The sequence below is a fragment of the Ambystoma mexicanum genome, chromosome 11 (genome assembly GCF_040938575.1).
Source record: "Ambystoma mexicanum isolate Mex_15411 chromosome 11, UKY_AmexF1_1, whole genome shotgun sequence".
NCBI lineage: Eukaryota > Metazoa > Chordata > Amphibia > Caudata > Ambystomatidae > Ambystoma > Ambystoma mexicanum.
The window spans coordinates 352,052,169-352,071,561 of NC_090934.1; the positions used below are offsets into that span (position 1 = coordinate 352,052,169).

The window sequence follows — 19,393 nt, forward strand, 5'->3', positions numbered from 1 at the left end:
TGAAGACAGTATAATTGATATGAATGTGAACATTGGGAAAAACCTAAGTGAAGGCAGTAGAATTGATACAGCCATTGTGGAAAGCCCAAGTGAAGGCAGTAGAACCAGTGAAAGAGTGAGTCTGGGACGTATACCCAAGTAAGAAAGTTGTGATACCCTGGCAGGAGAGTAAACCAGTGGTGAAAGGAGAAGTGAGAAGAGACGTGAAAGAAGAAGTGAGAAGAGACAAAGGGGTTAAGAACCCCCACCTTGAAATTGTACCCCCACCTTGAAATTGTGGAACAGTAATCAATAATCAAATGGAAGATCAATACCCTTTTTTACAAAGAAGTGACAATACCCTGGAAGGAGAGAATACCAGGGTGAGGAGAAAGATTAAGAAAGCTCATCGGTCAAAACCCCTCTGTGAAAACAAGAAACCATAACAGTTGATGCAGAAAGGGAATGGCCATACCCCTTTGAGTAATAAATGAAACAAGAGAAGTAACAAAACAGTGAAGCCCTGGCAGGAGAGTAAACCAGGGGTAAGAAGATAATTGAATAAACCTGAAATTGTGGATTAGTGACAAAAGGGAAAACCGTACCCCTTTAATGAGGAACAAGAACAAGAAAGAGAGTGACACTAAATATCTCAAAGAACTGTAACGTTGAAAAGAAACCAGAGGGTGAAGAAAGAAATCCCTGTTTCTTCTAAGTAACAAGAAAACCATTGAATAACTGAAGATTAAAAGGATTCACAGCTGGAATTGTTCCGCCTCTTGAAACTATCAGATAACAGAGTGAATGAAAAGGTGTATTAAGTGAGTGGCATCTCCTTGGGAAACATTGGAACATTATTTACTTTACCAGAACTGCTGGACAGACTGTGAGGAACCAGAAAAAAACATAGGGGAAGGAAGAAACCCTTTTTCCTGGTGGAACATTATTCCTTTTCTTTTCTGCACCATAGAACTTTAAGTTTTGAACTCCAAGAGAAAGCTATAAGTCTGTAGCCCAGAGAAATCCCCATTTTTACCTTGTATTTAGTTTAGTGCGTAAGGTTTTTTTTTGAGTTTTTGATACAGGACGGTCCTATGCATTGACCCGACATTAATACTAACAGATTTCACAGACGGACAACTGTTTTCAGAGGATGAAGAGGAGGGGGAAATGGTATTCTAGATATGCATCCCATGTCTGGTGAATATAGAAGAGAGACAGGTCCACCAGAGGATGCAGATAGTGAGCACGTTATCAGCTCACGTGCGGGATGATCTGAAAAAATTACACCATGTACTATGCAACAGTGGGCCCCATGATGTAGAATTGCTGCAGGGGCGGTCCCTAAAAAAGGAAGGTGTCCCGGGTTAAGCAATATGCACTATCACAAGATGCAGACGAGGGCATAAGTGAACGGGCAAAAAAAAAAATCTGAATCCCCATTTAACACGCCCATTTACCATGTCAAGAAATCGGAAAGGAGGGCTTGATCTCCACCCCTTGAACAATGTAGTGGAAGCAGAGTTTCCACTGGTACCGAATCCAGCCACCATATTGTGTAACATACCCACAGAAGCAACATGCTTCACAGTTATTGACTTGAAGAATATGTTCTTCTCCATCCCATTGCACCCAGACTCACAGTATCTCACTATGTTTACGTATCACGGGACTCGGTTCCAACACACTAGTTTACTACTAGGGTATTGCGAGTCACCTAGCGTATTCAATAGAGTGATCCAGATGGACCTAGGTAACTTGAAAATGCTCAGCACAGTCATCCAGTACGTGGATGACCTCCTGGAATGCAGTATAATAGAGGACCAGTGCAGAGGAGGTTCCATCAGACTCCTGACATTACTGGATCTGTGTGATCACTGTGCATATTTTACTGGGCATACGAAAAAGTTAATTTCTTTTACCGCATTTCTCTGCATATATATGTATACAGGGGAGACTCCCTGCATCCCCATGCCCCCCCCATATTTATTATTACCTTTACCCACCCCCCAAATATATATGCAGCGAAATGTGGCTGTTTAAATTTGACATTTTTGTATATGCGCAGTAAAGGATGCGCAGTGATAGCATGATACCCAGAGAAAGGATACAAAGTGGACGAGGAGAAATTACAGAAATGTCGTAGTGTACTTAGGACAGATAATATTAGTAGACAGCAGGACGATCACCCCAGAAATGGCAGAAGCAATACACGGCACACCACAGCCATGCACGGTTAAGCGGCTGTAGCAGTTCTTGCACCTGTGCAACTATTGCAGGGACTGGGTCTTTGACTATTCCACAGGGTTAGCTCATGTATCAGTTTTGGCAACCTTGGATTACAACCAAACATTCTATTTGTTTTCACATTCTGATGGCACAGGGATGATGGCTGTCCTCACTCAAAAGAAGCCACAAGGACACAATAACCCTGGCATATTACAGTGGTCGTCTAGATCCAGTGATTCAAGGTCACTACCTATGTGAACAGGCACTCACCACAGCAGCATTTGCCATTGCGAAATCAGCAACAATAACCATGGGCTGTGCAGTTACGCTCTATGTGGCGCATTATCTTTTCGCGATACTAGAAAACTCAAAGCCCACACTGACATCTCAGAGAGCATCAGGATACCAGGTGATACTATCCAATCCATCAATTGAGGCAGTGAGGGGTCGGGGTGTCAACCCAGCAACATTCATAGCACAGCCAGTGGAGAGAGGAGATTATATACATGATTGTGCCTCCTGCATGGACACCGTTGAGGATGATACTAGAGTTCAGGAAGAGCCGATAGAAGGAGGAGAAATGATCTTCGTTGATGGGTCATCGATAACAAATTACAACATGGGTTGTCGACATACGGGTGAGGTGGTGGTTTGTCATAAGGAAAAAGAGTTTAAGGTGTGGGCTCAGGTGAGGTTGCCACTGCACTGTTCAGCACAGGCGGCTAAATTGACAGCTCTGATAATGGCCATAGACATGTCTGAGGGATAGTCTGCCACTATAGTCTCAGATTCCATCTACGTCACATCCACAGTGCACTCAGGATTGGCCTGATGGAAAAGGAGGGGGTTCCAGAGGAGTGATGTCTCCCCCGTGCAACATACACAATCATTGTCCCGACTAATGGACATACTGCACCTCCGAGCAGCACTGACGGTAGTAAAATGCCCCACCTATACAAACGGCACAGATTTAGTTAAAAAAAGCAACGACAGGGCCCATTCCACAACAAAAGAAGCAGCATATCTGCCACTAAACACAACACTGTACATGCCCTTTAAAAAGGACCAAGCCCCCTTGATGACATTACTGAAAAGGGAGCTCTTCACACCTTTGGAGCCATTTAATGCATTAAGCATTGTCCAAGTGATAGCGTTACAGAGGGTTGCACCCCAGCAAGAGCAGTAGTTATGGACAAGGAGGGTCTGCTCACTGTCACCCACGGATTTGTTGTGGAGACTGAACAGTACAGGGAAATCAGTGATGCCCCAGGGGCTGCGTAAAACAGCACTGGAGCGTCATTACACAGTGCATGCCTCAAAAGAGCATGTTGCTACTGAGATTAACGAACAATGGCTCATGCTAAATTTACAGGAACTGGTGACTGAGTTTGGAAATAATTGAGTGACACGCCAGAGAATCACAGCAGGTCACACACTTTAAACTGTGAAAGCAACATTAACCATGGGCTGTGCAGTTACGCTCTATGTGGCGCATTATCTTTTCGCGATACTAGAAAACTCAAAGCCCACACTGACATCTCAGAGAGCATCAGGATACCAGGTGATACTATCCAATCCATCAATTGAGGCAGTGAGGGGTCGGGGTGTCAACCCAGCAACATTCATAGCACAGCCAGTGGAGAGAGGAGATTATATACATGATTGTGCCTCCTGCATGGACACCGTTGAGGATGATACTAGAGTTCAGGAAGAGCCGATAGAAGGAGGAGAAATGATCTTCGTTGATGGGTCATCGATAACAAATTACAACATGGGTTGTCGACATACGGGTGAGGTGGTGGTTTGTCATAAGGAAAAAGAGTTTAAGGTGTGGGCTCAGGTGAGGTTGCCACTGCACTGTTCAGCACAGGCGGCTAAATTGACAGCTCTGATAATGGCCATAGACATGTCTGAGGGATAGTCTGCCACTATAGTCTCAGATTCCATCTACGTCACATCCACAGTGCACTCAGGATTGGCCTGATGGAAAAGGAGGGGGTTCCAGAGGAGTGATGTCTCCCCCGTGCAACATACACAATCATTGTCCCGACTAATGGACATACTGCAACTCCGAGCAGCACTGACGGTAGTAAAATGCCCCACCTATACAAACGGCACAGATTTAGTTAAAAAAAGCAACGACAGGGCCCATTCCACAACAAAAGAAGCAGCATATCTGCCACTAAACACAACACTGTACATGCCCTTTAAAAAGGACCAAGCCCCCTTGATGACATTACTGCAAACGGAGCTCTTCACACCTTTGGAGCCATTTAATGCATTAAGCATTGTCCAAGTGATAGCGTTACAGAGGGTTGCACCCCAGCAAGAGCAGTAGTTATGGACAAGGAGGGTCTGCTCACTGTCACCCACGGATTTGTTGTGGAGACTGAACAGTACAGGGAAATCAGTGATGCCCCAGGGGCTGCGTAAAACAGCACTGGAGCGTCATTACACAGTGTATGCCTCAAAAGAGCATGTTGCTACTGAGATTAACGAACAATGGCTCATGCTAAATTTACAGGAACTGGTGACTGAGTTTGGAAATAATTGAGTGACACGCCAGAGAATCACAGCAGGTCACACACTTTAAACTGTGAAAGCAACATTCCACACCCAAAGGGGCTCTTTCGCCATTTACATATTGACTATGTTGATATTCAGGACAGGTGTAGCTCTAATTATCTTAAGTCTCTGATTAACTCATGAGGAACTGTTGTTTGTTTTCACAGTTCTTGTATCCTACCAGTTTGGTATGCTCTGCTACCAAGTGTTGGATTCCAAAGCTTCGGTTGTGTTCCTTTCCCTTAGTCTGGTTCTTTTTCCAATGCTAGGGTTCTGCTCCTTTGCCCATGATTGCTTTTTATCTTAAGTCACTGTACAATTCAAAAGGAACTATTTGTTAGCTTCACAGTTCTTATATCCTATCAGCTTGGCATGTTCCGCTATCAACTGTAGGATTCCTTTTTCATAAGTGTTAGGGGTCTTGACCCTCCTATCCTTAACCTCTCATGTGGTTGTGAGTGCCAGACTCACAATACTTTACATGGCTAGGTTTGCTCCTCGGCCAAACAAGGGCTTTTCTCTTGTACTGTCTCTTTTCCTCTCTCCGGATCCTAGGCCCTCTTTGCTTTGAACTTTGCCTTCATATATGGATCGGGTCCCAGACTCGCAATAGGGCACTGTATCCACTTGGTTTACTCTCCTGCCAGGTACACAACTCTCTCTCATGTTGTTCAGGGTCCCAAACCTTCTCTTTCATCAGGGTCCCAGACCCTCCTGCTAATGGGTGCGGGTCCCATACATGCACGATTGCTTTGTATACGTTTGGATCACTCTCCTGCCAAGTATACAACTGTCTCTTATTTACTTCAGGGCCCTAGACCCTCTCTTTCATTAGAGTCCTAGATGCTCTTATCCTTGGGTGCAGGTCCCAGAATCGCACTGCTGCGTTGTATCCGCTTGGCTCACTCTCCTGACGAGTATGCAGCCGTCTCTCTTTTGATTCAGGGTCCCTGACCCTCTCTCTCCAGTTCCTGACTTCCCCCGATACTTCCCTGGACCTCTCAGAGCTGCTGGGCAATACACGTCCCTGTTTTCGCTTTTGTATTTTTTATTTTTATTGTTTAAAGCACAGAAGTAGCTCAAAAGCGGCAATACGCTGTGCAGAGTGTGGGTAGTCCACATTTGGGTTGGCATCATTTAACAGTTGGCGGTACTGTGAGGTCTGTGTGTCGGTTTGTGCATTCATTAGAATTAGTCCCTGTTCAGGTGTTGTTGAAACATCCATGTTCTGAGAGATTTGTGAAATTGTAGAATAGTGGGAGCATTCTGAGCTGACAATGGGATCGAGTTCCAGAGGGTGGGTGCACAACAAGAGAAGGATTGTTTGCGGGGTTCTCTCTTCTCGGACGACTTGTGATTCAAGCTTGTTGTCGAATTTGCTGCACGAGGAACGTGTGCCACCAGATATGTGGAGCTTAGCCACGAGGTACGCTGGTGTGCTACTTGTGACTGCCTTGTAGATAATACATGCAGTTTTGAACAGTATCCCGGCTTGGAGTGGAAGCCAATGTAGTTTGTGTAGGATGGGGGTAATTCGGTCCAATTTCCATCCTCCAGTAATACAACCTGCTGCAGTGTGGTGGAATGCTTTTAGGGTTGCCAAGTGGGCATCTTGAAGCCCTGTCAGGAGAGCATTTCCCCTATTGATGCCCGAGACCACAAGGGCCTGCACTACAGTCCGGAAGTCCTGCAGCAGGATAAAGGGTTTGATTTTTCAAAGGGTAGAGATTCTGAGCAAGGATATTTGGGCCTTATTGGCTGTGTCTTTCTGGAAATATAGGCTACTGTCAATAATGAAGCCTGAGGATTTTGCTGAATCTGATAATTGTGGATCAAAACCTTCTAGGTACATATGATTGAGCCATTGTTGGACAAGTTGTTTTTTAGCTGGCGGACAGATGAGGATGAATTCAGTCTTGGATGGGTTTAGTTTGAGGAAGGCAGTCGACATCCAGGAATGGATGATGGCTAGGTAATCGCAGAGATGAATTATGTCCTGCGCGCTATTTACTCTCCTGTACAACTGAGTATCATCCGCATATAGGTGAATGGCTATAGTGGGATCTTTGAGAAGAGTGTCCGAAGGCTCCATCTAAAGGTTAAAACGCATTGCTGAGAGGATGGAGCTTTGGGGGACTTGCAGGAGACCTGGAGTTGGTTAGAACGCAACAAGTTCATTTGAACAGCCTGGTGTCTGCCTGAGAGATAGGAGGTAAACCAATTCAGGACAGTGCCAGAGAACCCCATCCTGTCAGTAAGGAGGTAGAGAAGGATGTTTTAGTCGACGGTGTTGAATAGAGCCGAGAGGTCAAGAAGGATGAGGAGGCATGAGTCATCCTTATCTATGATTTGGAGGGCATCATCCACCATCTGCATGGTGGCTGTCTCGATCCTACACTTGATGCAGAGGCCTGACTGATAGTCATTTAGGAAGGGGAGTTGTTCGATTCTGGTGAGCAGTTGTGTGAAACAACTTTTTCCAAGATTTTGCCAATAAACATGCAGATTGTAAAGGGCCGGTAGTTGGCTAGGTCATCTGGATCTAGGGTTGGTTTTTTGTATGAGACCAGTTTTGATGGTGTCTGGGAATTATCCTTCTGCAAGGAAGGCATTGATGATGTTGAGGAGCACTTTGAGCGCTGGGCTTCGAGGGAGGAAATCATTTTCAGGATATCCAGAGGAAATAGATAATTTAGTCCAGAGGGTCAGTGTGCGTGCTGGGGTGCAGGGGATGCTAATGCTGTGAGAGGTTGATTCGATGGTCTCTTGGATTTTGTCTATTTTTTCAATTAAAAAAATGTGTTGATTCCATCACATTTTTCCTGAGTTGCCGGTTGTTAGGGAGAATTCTCCAGAATGGCTAATTTCCCTTACCTACTGAGTCCCTCAGCAGCTTTGCTGGATTTCTAGGATTTCTTTTCACCTGATAAGAGTGTGAGCCTTTTTCCCCACTCTTACATGTGTTTTGCTGTGTGTGTTTTACATTTTTATGTGTTCTTGGATTGTGGAGCCTCACCTACTCCATAGGTATCATCTTTTTACTGTGTGTTACACAGCACCTTCAGTGCAGTGACACAGGGTTGTCTTTTAGACTTCCCAATTTAGACTCCATTTTCTGGGACTGACTTCTGTCTCCCAGAACAGGTAAAGTTGCCATTAACTTTATTTTGTCTCTTTAAACCACAGACCCAATACACCCCATCCTACATGGAGTATTGGAAAGGGTTAATACTTACCCCTTTTTGTCTGTTTCTCTTAGAGCACTGTTTTGCTCACTTTTCATCAAGACTTGGCTGGTGGTAGTGGTAACTACCTTATTTTTCATACCGCGATTATCTTAAATAACCATGGTATTGTTTTAGGCTATCTTGGTAGCCTCGAACCTAAACACGCTAGACCATATATGTTTTTATACGGTTCCGGCTGGGTTTAGTTGCCATTTCTTTTTGAAAATGTATTTCTCGTGTTTTTCTCTGCATGCCAAACCAGGTTTGGTTCCTTTGTCTGCAGTCCTTTCGCGGGCTTCTGCACAGAAGCCCTCCTTAAGGCACCTGAAAGTCTGGATAGGCAGGATGTGAGGGAAGGGTTTTAGGACCCCTGCCATGGGTTCCCTTGGTAACACAAGTCGCACTCCTATTTGATTGGCTGGGTGACTGTCCCCGCCAGGACAGCCTCCCTCCTGTGTGATTGACAGCTAGGCTGTGTGATTGGGGGAAAACTACATAAAAAGCAAGTCTCTGGGACTGGAAAGGCAGAGTCGCCACTGGAACGAAAGAACCGATGAGGAGCTGACAGAAGAGGACCCCTACAACGACTGAACCGCCCGGTGAAGCCGTGCTGCAGGTCCGAATCTTCAGACTCCAACGACAGAGAGGATCCTCCAGGAATCTTCTTCCCCTGAGCTGGTGAGACCAACCAGTTCGCCCAAATTGCAAGCCAGGACTACCTCCTCTGGTCGAATTTGCTGTACAGAGCTACAGTGGGGGGGATAGCCAGGAAGGTCGGACCCTGCTTGGGTTTTAAGGAGCTCACCTTTTATTTGTTGCTTTGCTCTGCTGCTGGTTTCTTCCCTCCAGTCTTCCTACTTCGTGTCAGTCCGACAGTCACTTCAGGAACCGTGAGCCTGCAGGAACTACCAGAAACATCTGTCTCAGCTACAGCTTCTTCTCCATTTAAAGGTACTGTGCGAATCCGGTTGTTCATTTCGTCCAGCCGCGGTGAAGGTGTGTGAAAACTTTCGCCAATCCGAGGGCTTGTCCTTCGCTTCTCTTTAAACTAACTTTTCTGCCGACCAACTTCGTCCGGAACTCTTGGCAAAGACTAAACCGCGAACTCCCCTGAACTGTGTGATCTTGAGCAAAAGACTTTTGTCCTATTGACTTAGGCCCTAAGCCTTTTTGATTTTATTCTATCAGTGTGGTTCCTCTTTCTAGATTGCCCTGCTTACCTACCTGTTGGTGCTGCTCAATTTCTGCTTAACTTTGTTTTTCCCTCCCTTTTTAAATTGTTGGTGTGCCATTTTGCTCTTATTTCATTTTGAGTTTAAACTTGTCCACAATCTATTGGGAGTGGTGTGGTATATTGGTAACGTGATTTTTCAACTGTTTTTACTTAGTGAAATGCTTTACAACTGATGTGTAAATAAATGTATATTCTTTTACTCAGAAACCTTGAGTCAGTGTTTGTTTGAATCATAGTAATTGCTGTCCTTTGTGTAACTATTTGATACTGCTCACTTGCTCTTGAGATAGGTCTGGCTGCTCAGCCATCGCTACCACTTTACTGTGTAGTACAGGCTTGTACCAAAGGTGAATTTGTACTGTCACTTGTAGTCTTAATTGTGTGTGGTCTTCGCAAAGGGTACTGCATATAATTCTGCCTAACACTTGTACCTCAGGGTAGGGACAATGCTTTACTACTTCAAACAGGGCATGTTCCTATTGAAGGCTGCCGCAATGGTGGTGGAGTAGTAAGCAGCTTTGACCTCAGTAATCAGAATCCTATGGTTTGCGCAGAGAGATTTGAGGTTGGTGAGGTCTCCCGAGTTATGGTTTTTGTGCCACCATTTCTCTAGAGCTCTGATTGAGTGTTTGCTGGAAGCTAGCTCAGGGGTGTACCATAGGGCGTGTTGTTTGGTCTTTGGCCAGATGGATTTTAGGGGGGCATGAGTGCCCACCAGTTTCATAGCATAGTTGCTGAATAATTCCAGGAGGCTGAGGCATTTCCTATGGTGGGTAAGTCTGCAAAGTTTGCTTCCAGCACATTGACTGGGAAGGTTTTGAATGAGCGGTGTTGAGTGAGGGGCATTTAGCCTGACCTTTGAGAGCCGTAGTCAAGTGGGTGACTGATAATGGGATGGCGGTGTGGTCAGAATAGCCAAGTGGGATAGGGTCTGCACAGGTGATGCAGGGGTATGATGTGAAGATTAAGTCTAGGGTGTTGCCTTTGTTGTGCATGGGGAAGAGCACAATTTGCTTAAGGTCCATGGAAGCAGTCAGTGCAAAAAGTTTGCTTGGAGTGTGCTTGTCAGCCTGTGATTCGAGGATGATAAAATCACCAAGAAAGGTCATTACTAGAATGTGCTACTGGTGGTACCGGCAGTTCCCGGGCAGCTGTATTCCTCCTGGATGCTCCGATAGCATTTAGCAGCCAGCGGCGTCTGCAGTGGCCCTGCAGACTGAGGCTCCTCTCCAGCTGCACGCTCTGTCTCTCCAGCACTTCACCTCGCGCCTGTGCATGGCAACCACTATTCTTCTTTGGGGATGGCTCTCTCCCTCTCGCTTCTCTCCTGCGCTTCAATTTCAGTCTGAGCTTGAACCTGGACTCTTTTGGAACTCACACGTTGAACTGATGTCTTCCTTAGCACCAATCACTGGCCTTTGGAAACTAGACCGCTCGCCTTACTTCTCGTGAGTGATCTTTGTACTCCTAGCATTCTTCTCCATCACAGTTTCAGCTTTACAGCTACATGTATAATACTTCATATTATTTGCTTTCCAGTGTTGTCATGTAGGTTAGTTTGGCTAACTTGACAGCAATATATATTAGCTCTATCCAGAGTGGGGCAGGAAGATTTGGAGATGGGGACATGGGTTGGGTATGGTAAAGCAGGGTGATACCCCATTCACTGGTGATGATCGTCCCCAATCACATAGGGGGATTCCTTCCCCATTTGATCCCCCCTCGGTGCACTACCCCCAGCAGTACTATTGTACTGTGTACGCACTGCCCTGGCACCATGGGAAAGGTCTCCCACTAGGGAAAAAGGGACAGCATCCTCAGATTTGTTACAGCCCATAATGATGCAAAATCGGCAGACACATTTTTAGTATGCAAGGTAATCCCCAGGTAGGGAGTCTGCAAAGTGTTAAGGTCTGACAATAGACAGCACTTTTCCAATTATATTTTTAAGGAGATAGCCTCCTTACTGGGCATCAAACACAAACTGTGCTTTGCGTACCATTCCCAAGCCAACGGACGTGTAGAGCACCTCAATGACCTGCTTAAAAAGCACATTGCCAAATTATCAGACACACTTGGCAAAAACTGCCTCTACTGTCTGCCTCTTGCTTTGTTTGCACTACACAATTACCCTTGCGCAGATCACCATTTGACTCTATACAAAATGGGGACTGGCAGTAGATTGCATGCACCTCTCACTCCTGCACGTACTATTTTGCTAATAGCACTGTGCAGCTCCTGGGAGAAGAATTTAAGATGTATTTCAATGGGCTTTCAACATTTCTGAACTATATTTCATGTAAGATTCAACCACGTCAGGACAGGACTGCCGACTCGGTATCAAGTACAGACCATTCATCAGCACAAGAGGCTGAGGGATTTGCAGCACAGCTTCCTCTCTATCCTGGCAAGAAGATCTTGATCTGGAACTTCACAAGGTCCTGAAAGGAGCCCCGCTTCATCAGGTCCTATATGTTAATGTACCACACCCCAACAGCAGTGAAGGTAGCCGAGAGGCATCCATCGATTCATTTTACAGACATCCACTGGGACAGGGTTCCCCTTGCAGGAGAAGAAAGGGGGGCCGAATGATGGGAAGTATCGGCCAGTTGACAGTGACATTTTTATCCTCATTTCGCCTTTACAGAAGAGCGGTCCAAAAGAGCTGCAGCAAGTTGACATATCAGGAAAAGAGAAGGGGTTATATAAGCTATGTTTTTGTAGTGTAGTGTTTTTGTTTTATTTTTATTTGGTTTATAGCTGGAAGGGGACAATTTGCCCCTAGTAGGAGTGATAATTAAGAAGTGCGCAATAAAAGAGAAGTGTTTAATTCTGTATTGTTTGAAAATGGCACTAAATCCGGCAACTTATGGTATGACTGTAGTGTTTTTGATGAGAATGATCCGGTGAGATAGGGTCAATGACACATGTTATGTGTGCTCTCTCATTCCACATGTTACAGGTGCACCCAAGCTCTTTCTCCCACAAGAGGTACCCATCCAGGTGGGGAACTATCTGGTATATTTGGCATTGTGTAAACAAGAGGTTTGTTCCAGGGACATACAGTTGCCGTCCACTGGATAGCTAAGTGGGAGGAAGTATATGCTGATAATTATATGAAAATAGCAAGGATGGTGAATGTAGAGGCCACCAACCACATAATATTGGAATACATGGGGTGAGAAGAGGGGAACAACTGTTCACAACCCACAGCAGACTAGTGTGCACCAATGCCATAGGGCATCGTATACCATGGTGCCACACCAGACCATTAAAACACATTTAGGGGTGAGTTTTCCATGATGAAGGTTGGGAGAAGGGATTGCTGCAAGGTAAGGTGGAAGGACTGGTAGGTTTTGAAAAAGATGTGGTGAAAAAGATGAATAATAGTTGTAGAATAATTTGGAATGGGCATGTCCACACTATAACATGGATAGATGAGAATAAACAACCTTTACACATACTCACGCACTATTCTTTATGTTTCAGGTGTAATGGCTGAACCCTCTTGGGGACCAACAAAGGGTTCCAAAATGTGATGATGTTTCCATCACTGAGGAACTGGACTGCAGCTTTGATGGATTTCTGCTGGGCATATGGGACCCAGGCATATGCCCAGTTTCTCCCGGATTGGGGCAGAACTTGCTCCCTTGTGACACTGCATAGCCCAGCCCTCATAGTACATCGCTCAGACCTGATATCATTTGCTGATCATCCTACACCGATTTACACAAAAATAAATGATTGGGTGGGGGTTGGGGGTGGTGCATGCACGATCGCCTGATCTTTGAACTTGCATAGAATTTGCAGGAACAACAATTGCTGGTCCCAGAAATCATCAGATAGGCTGATAGGTAGCCGCCACCCCATCAGAGTTCTGCCTGTTCAGCAAGGTGGCTACTTTTTTCTTGTCACTTTTACTTCCAGGGGTCCAAGTAGAAGCGAATTCCAAGTGGATCTAAATTGCATGCTATGAAGTACTACAACTGGCAAATTTGACTGAGACAGGGCTAAACGTAATGAGGGCAGAGCTGAGGGCTTTAAGGTTGGTTGTGCTCCAGAACCAGTATATTCTGGACCTTTTAATAGCGATGGAGGGAGTGTGCATAAGAAAATAGGCAGCAACTGCTGTTGATTTGCACCCGCAAAGGATGCAGCCAATGGAACTTTGGCCGAGGCGATTGAAGAACTGCACACACTCCATGAGACTATGATCACAGAAACAAACCCAGCAACACCTGACAACTGGCTCGATAATATTATTTCCCAGGTCCCCATTTGGTTGTCTAATATTTTTAAGGAAACTGTCCCAATCCTCGTTCTGGTACTCATCACCTTTTCTGCATGTCAAAAAGGGCTAAGAATTTGCAAGGGGAGGGGGGACAGATATGTTGCTACTGAATGTTGATGGGCAAGGGAAGCCACACCATGCATGCAACACATACAAACACAAACAGAAATGCCTGAATGTGGCCCCTCAGGATTGTTTACGATGCATCCCCTGGATATAGACAACTATGAGGCATTCTGGGTAGATTGTTCGGCTGAGGAGGAGGCTTGTTTAATATTGGATTGCTCCCTAGAAAAGTATGAGGCACAATGGAGAATATTGCGCAGGGTAACAAGGATATGGCCACCAAAGGAAAAAAGCAGGCAGCTGATGGCAAAAGATATGTCAACTGATAAATACATCAAAGGGGGGAATGTTGTAAGGTTCCAGGTCCAATGATGTCAAGGAAGGTGCACGTACCAGTTGCGCAAGTAACGTGGTGACATAAAAAGTGACATGGCAGGTGGCATCGGGAATGGTGACATCACTGCAAAGGGCGCATGTAGAATAGATATAACTGTTAAGACACAGGTGCTGGCATGTTGCAGAAAGTCAAACAGGAGAACAGAAATGTGTGTGTGCAACTGACTTAGGGATAGGGTAGCTGGTGCAGCGTGGGTATAGCAGGCATATGGGTGGGTAAAAAAGGTGGTTTATGGGGTATCATTATAGGGGCTTTTTAGCAATATGCAAATATTAGAGAAGCCATGTTTTGTAGGCCCAGGTTAGGAGAGCTTTTATAGACAGCTCATAATAAAGGGCTGTAGGCTTTTGTGACAGCAATGGTAATTTCTTGAATATTCAGCAGAAACAGTGTGCAGAAATGTTGTAAGACTGAGGTTTCCCAGGAGAGAGAACACAGCCCTTTCGAAGTCTTTCCATGAGATACTTTTGAGGCCACCAAGCTAGACACCTGGGTGTCCAAGAAGAATTGGCAGAGAAAAAGGAATCAAATACAGCTAATCAAAATATATTCACAGTGTCGGATAGGTTTTTAGAATCATGCCTGGCATTAAGCTGTGAGAAGGCAGCTGAGGGGCTAGAGCAATGGGGTAGGGTTGTGGGGGGTGTGACAAGGAGTCAATCAGCAGAGAGAGGTTTTGGTGTTCTTGGGGTGCCACATTGTAAAAGTGTCCCCGCTGATGTCTGCAGGGCACATCATTGGTCAGACTTGGTGAGAAGGTCTTGCCCTGTGCCATCTCAAGATGCCATGTCAATGAGTACGCAGTAGTTTTCCATTTGTTTATTGGGCAGTGCCAACCAATGGCAAACAAGTGTTTTTTGACTGATCAGCAAAATCATGTAATTGCAGGGCGGTGTGGGAAGCTTTGTGACATTACAAGGGGTGTCAATGTGATTTTGTTCCAAGAAATGTTTTATTCAATAAGGGTCAACTAAGCTATAGCTCAATCGGGGTCTGATACAGTTCTACTGATCAGCTCCTGTAACCTGCTCCAAAAATGTAACTTAAATGTATGGTAATTTTGTAATTCGTGTATAAAAGGTATAGCCGAAGTGGGGGGCGTCAAGCTCATTTCATTCAGTTGAATTCCACTGGGCTGTCTGAACCATATCTCCCAGCTGTTTGGGTCCAATAAATCTCCGTTACTTCTTGCTTGATGTATGCTCATTTTTATAACTTTTTCTTCCCTGGGATTACTTATTGGTGGAGGTCTCCTGGTGCACATCTCTATGGAGCCCGCCTGCTTTATGCTGGTGCATAAAGGAGACGGACCCCATAGGGATCTCCAGCATTTGCGCCAGCATGAAAATCCATGCCAACATAGAGGCTGGAGCATTTGTATTGCTTCAAGGACCTACTAAGATCTGTAAAGCACTCTAGCCTTCAGTGGTATCAAGCATTGATCCATTTACTATATTTGCTATCTATGCTAGAAAAATGTTAAACATGTCTTCACAGAATATTTCGGAACATTTCAACGTCTGGCTGAAGGCTCTAGGGCCTTTGCATATTAAGTTCCAGGATGTAGCACTCCTTGTTATAATCAGTTTCCCTAATGGCTCTAAGAACTTTCCACAAAATTCCATTAAGCATCACGTCTTGTTATACTCCATTTCTTTGATGTGTGGTGAGTTGGAGGAACTCCCCATCCTTTCTTATGAGGATGAGGAGGCAGAGTCACAGTAGACTGGTTTGATTCAGATGATACCCAATGTGCCCCACAGAGGGTGGAGGGATGTGATTACCTTGGCTCACCCTCCCCACAAAGACATGGTATTGCAATATCTCCTTTGGAACTATCATCAAGTCCCATCATACTTTAATATTGATACAGTCTAAAGGAAGTTAATATTAGAATTACAAATGTTTACTCTAACCAGAGAGTGGGATTTATATCCCAATGTGCAAAGAACTCCAGTTGAGGAGTTGATTCCAATTGCAAAATGTAGACAAACTTAAGTCATGGAGCAAAGGTGAACCATGAGTGTTTGAAGACACAGTTCAAGCCGCTTGTGGCCAGGTGGAAATGCAGGCCCAGCTTTCTGGCAGAATACAGACCGCCATAGAACTTTGTAAAGCCGTGAACAAGCTCAGCTGTAGTTACGAAATGCCTCTGATAGGCTGGCCCATACTTAAAGCCGCAGAGCTGACTGTTGGGCCATACACCTACCAATTAGATCCTGGCAAATACCAGAAGGGGGATAATAACACAGCAACTTTTCAAACAAAACATCATGGGGGGCAAAGGCAATCAAAGAACCCAAAGCAAGCCATTTAGTGGAAAGATCAATCCTGAGCCTGCATACAAAGAAAGCCACCAACCATGGACTATCAAAGCTGCGGGGGAAAGCCAAAGAGGTGCTTAGACTGGGAGTTAGCAGACATGATACTCACTGCTCTCTATAAACATGGGTAGACTTCTACCTGGCAATCCTGTGGCCAGAGACCACACCACAAGGACTAGTGGTCTTTTGAGAGGAAAACTCAGAGCTAGGTATTAGAAACAAGAACTGATACAGGGGGTAGGTCTAAGGAATGGGTGCATTAACCCCTGGCAGGAGGGTCAAAATATCATCTGCCTGAAAGGAACAATGAATGAGGCGGGAGAAATACTCATTACCGCTCAGAGGTTTTTGGAATGACCTAAGAGAAACAAGAGGTTGTGATGAGATCTGAGAGATACCAGAGGTTGTGGAGCGACCTAAGACACCTGAGAGAAACCTGAAGTTGTGGGGAGGCCTCAGAGAAACCAGAGACTCTGGAAATACCCAAGAGAGGTGAGAGAAACCAGAGGTCATGGAGAGACCTAAGAGACCATACAAAAACCAAAGGTTGGGAAGAGAAAGCAGAGGTTTTGGAGAGTCCTTAGAGATACTAGACAAAGCAGAGGTTGTGGAAAGACCTAGGAGAAACCAGAGGTCATAGAACAAGCTGCGAGAAACCAGAGGTCATGAAGATACTTGAGAAGAGCCAGAGGCCCTTGAGAGACCTAAGACACCTGAGAGAGACCCTGCTTGCCTTCATTAACATTTCTTTCATGGATTTTTCACTGCTTTTGACCAGGATCTCCATGGCAGTTCCACAGAGATACTGTGTATGGTCTTTTCTCTTTGCCTCTCATCTCAAGCTCTGGCCTGTAGCATTACGGTCTCTACTTCTTCACAGTGTCTCTGTGACTCGTCTTCCAAATGCCAAAGGTTTCAGTGTCCGACATCCAGTGTTTCTCCCGATTATCTATCTACTGCTTCCTCTCCCGCTCCATAGGATATCATCTTCAGGAGCCTCCATTCCTGCCGTGCTTAACCTTTGGTTCCCACAACTTTTCACACTTCCTTCTCTTACTTTCTATAGTTCTTTAGCGCACAGAGGTGTGAAAAAGGAAAAAGACTTTTGATGTGGTTCTTTCTACCATGCAGGAAAGGCCATTTCACCACATGTATTATGTATGGAATGATGTACACCGCATGTATATTATAAGAGTATTAAAGGTCATTGAGATGTTTTACACAATCTAAAGCATCAAGCTGCAGGAAGAGTTGTTAAATACGAACAGAACAAAAATACACAGTTTGGTCTATTTTATTCTTTATAGTACCAAAACAAAGTTAAAATAATACACATTGTTGTGAAATGAATTACAACGGGAAATGATATATAAGCCAGCATATTGCAGTTCCCAAACTCTGACATATGTGAGGCAAGGGAATGTGCCTCTGGATTGGTCTGGGCCTCAGGATGGAGATTGGAGCTGGGATGGATGATCAGCATGGATTGTGAAGGCATCGTGAAGCAAGACACAGACAACAGATTCAAAGATAAAAAAAATATATCTTTATTAACTCAAATGTCAGGATGGTTTAAGGCCTAACTTGCCCTATACCAAGGTGGGATTTCCCTACCTAAATAAACAAAAGATAGTCAGTGTCATCAAGTTCGACTTAAAAATCTGTCTGTTTCCAAAACCTATACTTGCCCTTACGACTAAAGCTAAACAATGTGCAGGGTTCTCAGTAACCAAAGACAGTGTTAAAACAAAAGTTCAGAACTTCTTCCAGCTCCTGGCTTGCTCTTCGCTCCCTTCTCAAAGTTCAAGACAGTTCCAACAAAATGTCCTCGTGTTCCCTTCTCCAAGTTCAGCACAGTTCCATAAAATGGTCTTGGGGTCCCCTTCCCCAAGTTCAACACCGTTTCACAGAAAAGGTCTCTGGGGTTCCTTTCCCTTAGTCGGTAGCTCTCCTAGCTTTACAGTCAAATTAACTTTCTTACTTTGCCTTTTCTTTCTGTAACTTGAACAATCTTAGGCCGACCAGCTTTAGCCTCTTGACGTCCCTTGGTTTACTTCAAGGAAGGGTTCCTCGGTCTAGGTGCAGCTGTCGGACCACACGGTCCACCCATCGCAGGTCGCACAACAGATAACCCTTGGCACTTTACAACAGTTAATCCTTTCTCACAGGACTTCCTTGACAACACAGGTTTCCTTTCTACATCTGTGTCATAAGTCTGCATATGCTTCTGGTTCCCTTTAATGACTACTTGCCTTTAACCAACATGTGACTCTGGCACACTTTCCTTAGTGGTATTTCCTCTGGTTACCACCTTGATTTCACACTATCCAATAGTGTTTTGCTTTTTTGCTCGTTTCACTTTGTTCGCAAATGCTGTCACTTTAAATTCATCTCGTTCACAAATGCACATCACTTTCTGCTTCATTTGTGCGATATTCTCACATCTTTTCCTCAGTTTAGCATTCAAAACTCATTACGTGTTTGGCAACTTGTTTGGTATTCAATAGTTCATATTTGGTCCCCAGACCCATTTGTCATTCACTCTTGCTTGACCAGCATCCGCTGTTACCCACACCATGCCCCTGAAATGCCCCGGCCTGAGTGATTCTTTCATGTCACTCACCGCTGTGCAGCCGCTCCTCCGGGTGCTCTGGTTTTGCTCCTGGGTTCTTGCAAGCTTCCCTCTCACTCGTGGAGCACTTCGGCAAGCAGCGCTCGCTTCCTCCAGACCTTCCTGCAGTGGTAAACGGCGTCAGGGAAGTCTCTGTGGTCCCCACTCCCAACGGGGAGCACACATCATTGGGCACTGCACAGCTTCAGAACCACACGTGGCCCGCTATGACCTCAGCATATTCCTGGCTTTTCTGCAGTAATCTGTGTCATTTTCACCGGCCGATATTCTGTCTGCTCCTCCTCAGATTGCTGTGCTCTCCTCCCCAGCTGGGTCTCTCCTCTGCTGCTACTTTCACTTTTTACACACCTGCAACCAGGTAACAGGTTGCAGGTGTGAGTTCTTTACTCCAATTGCCTGTCCATAGTTACTGGGACATGCCTGACCCTTACAACAGTCCTCAGGCCTCT

At 45.1% G+C, this 19,393-nt stretch overlaps 1 protein-coding gene across 3 annotated transcripts in view; it reads left to right on the forward strand.

Annotated features, from left to right (window-relative positions):
- THEMIS2 (thymocyte selection associated family member 2) overlaps positions 1–19,393 on the forward strand; it is a 465,016-nt gene that overhangs the window by 335,284 nt on the left and 110,339 nt on the right. The window contains exon 5 of one of the 3 annotated variants that reach the window (XM_069623061.1): positions 12,724–14,598. The exons of the other annotated variants lie outside the window; for them this stretch is intronic. Coding sequence (XP_069479162.1) covers positions 12,724–12,729 — 6 coding nt within the window. The 3' untranslated portion in view covers positions 12,730–14,598. Of the gene's footprint in view, positions 1–12,723; positions 14,599–19,393 lie in introns of those variants that run through there. 3 annotated transcript variants of the gene reach the window in all.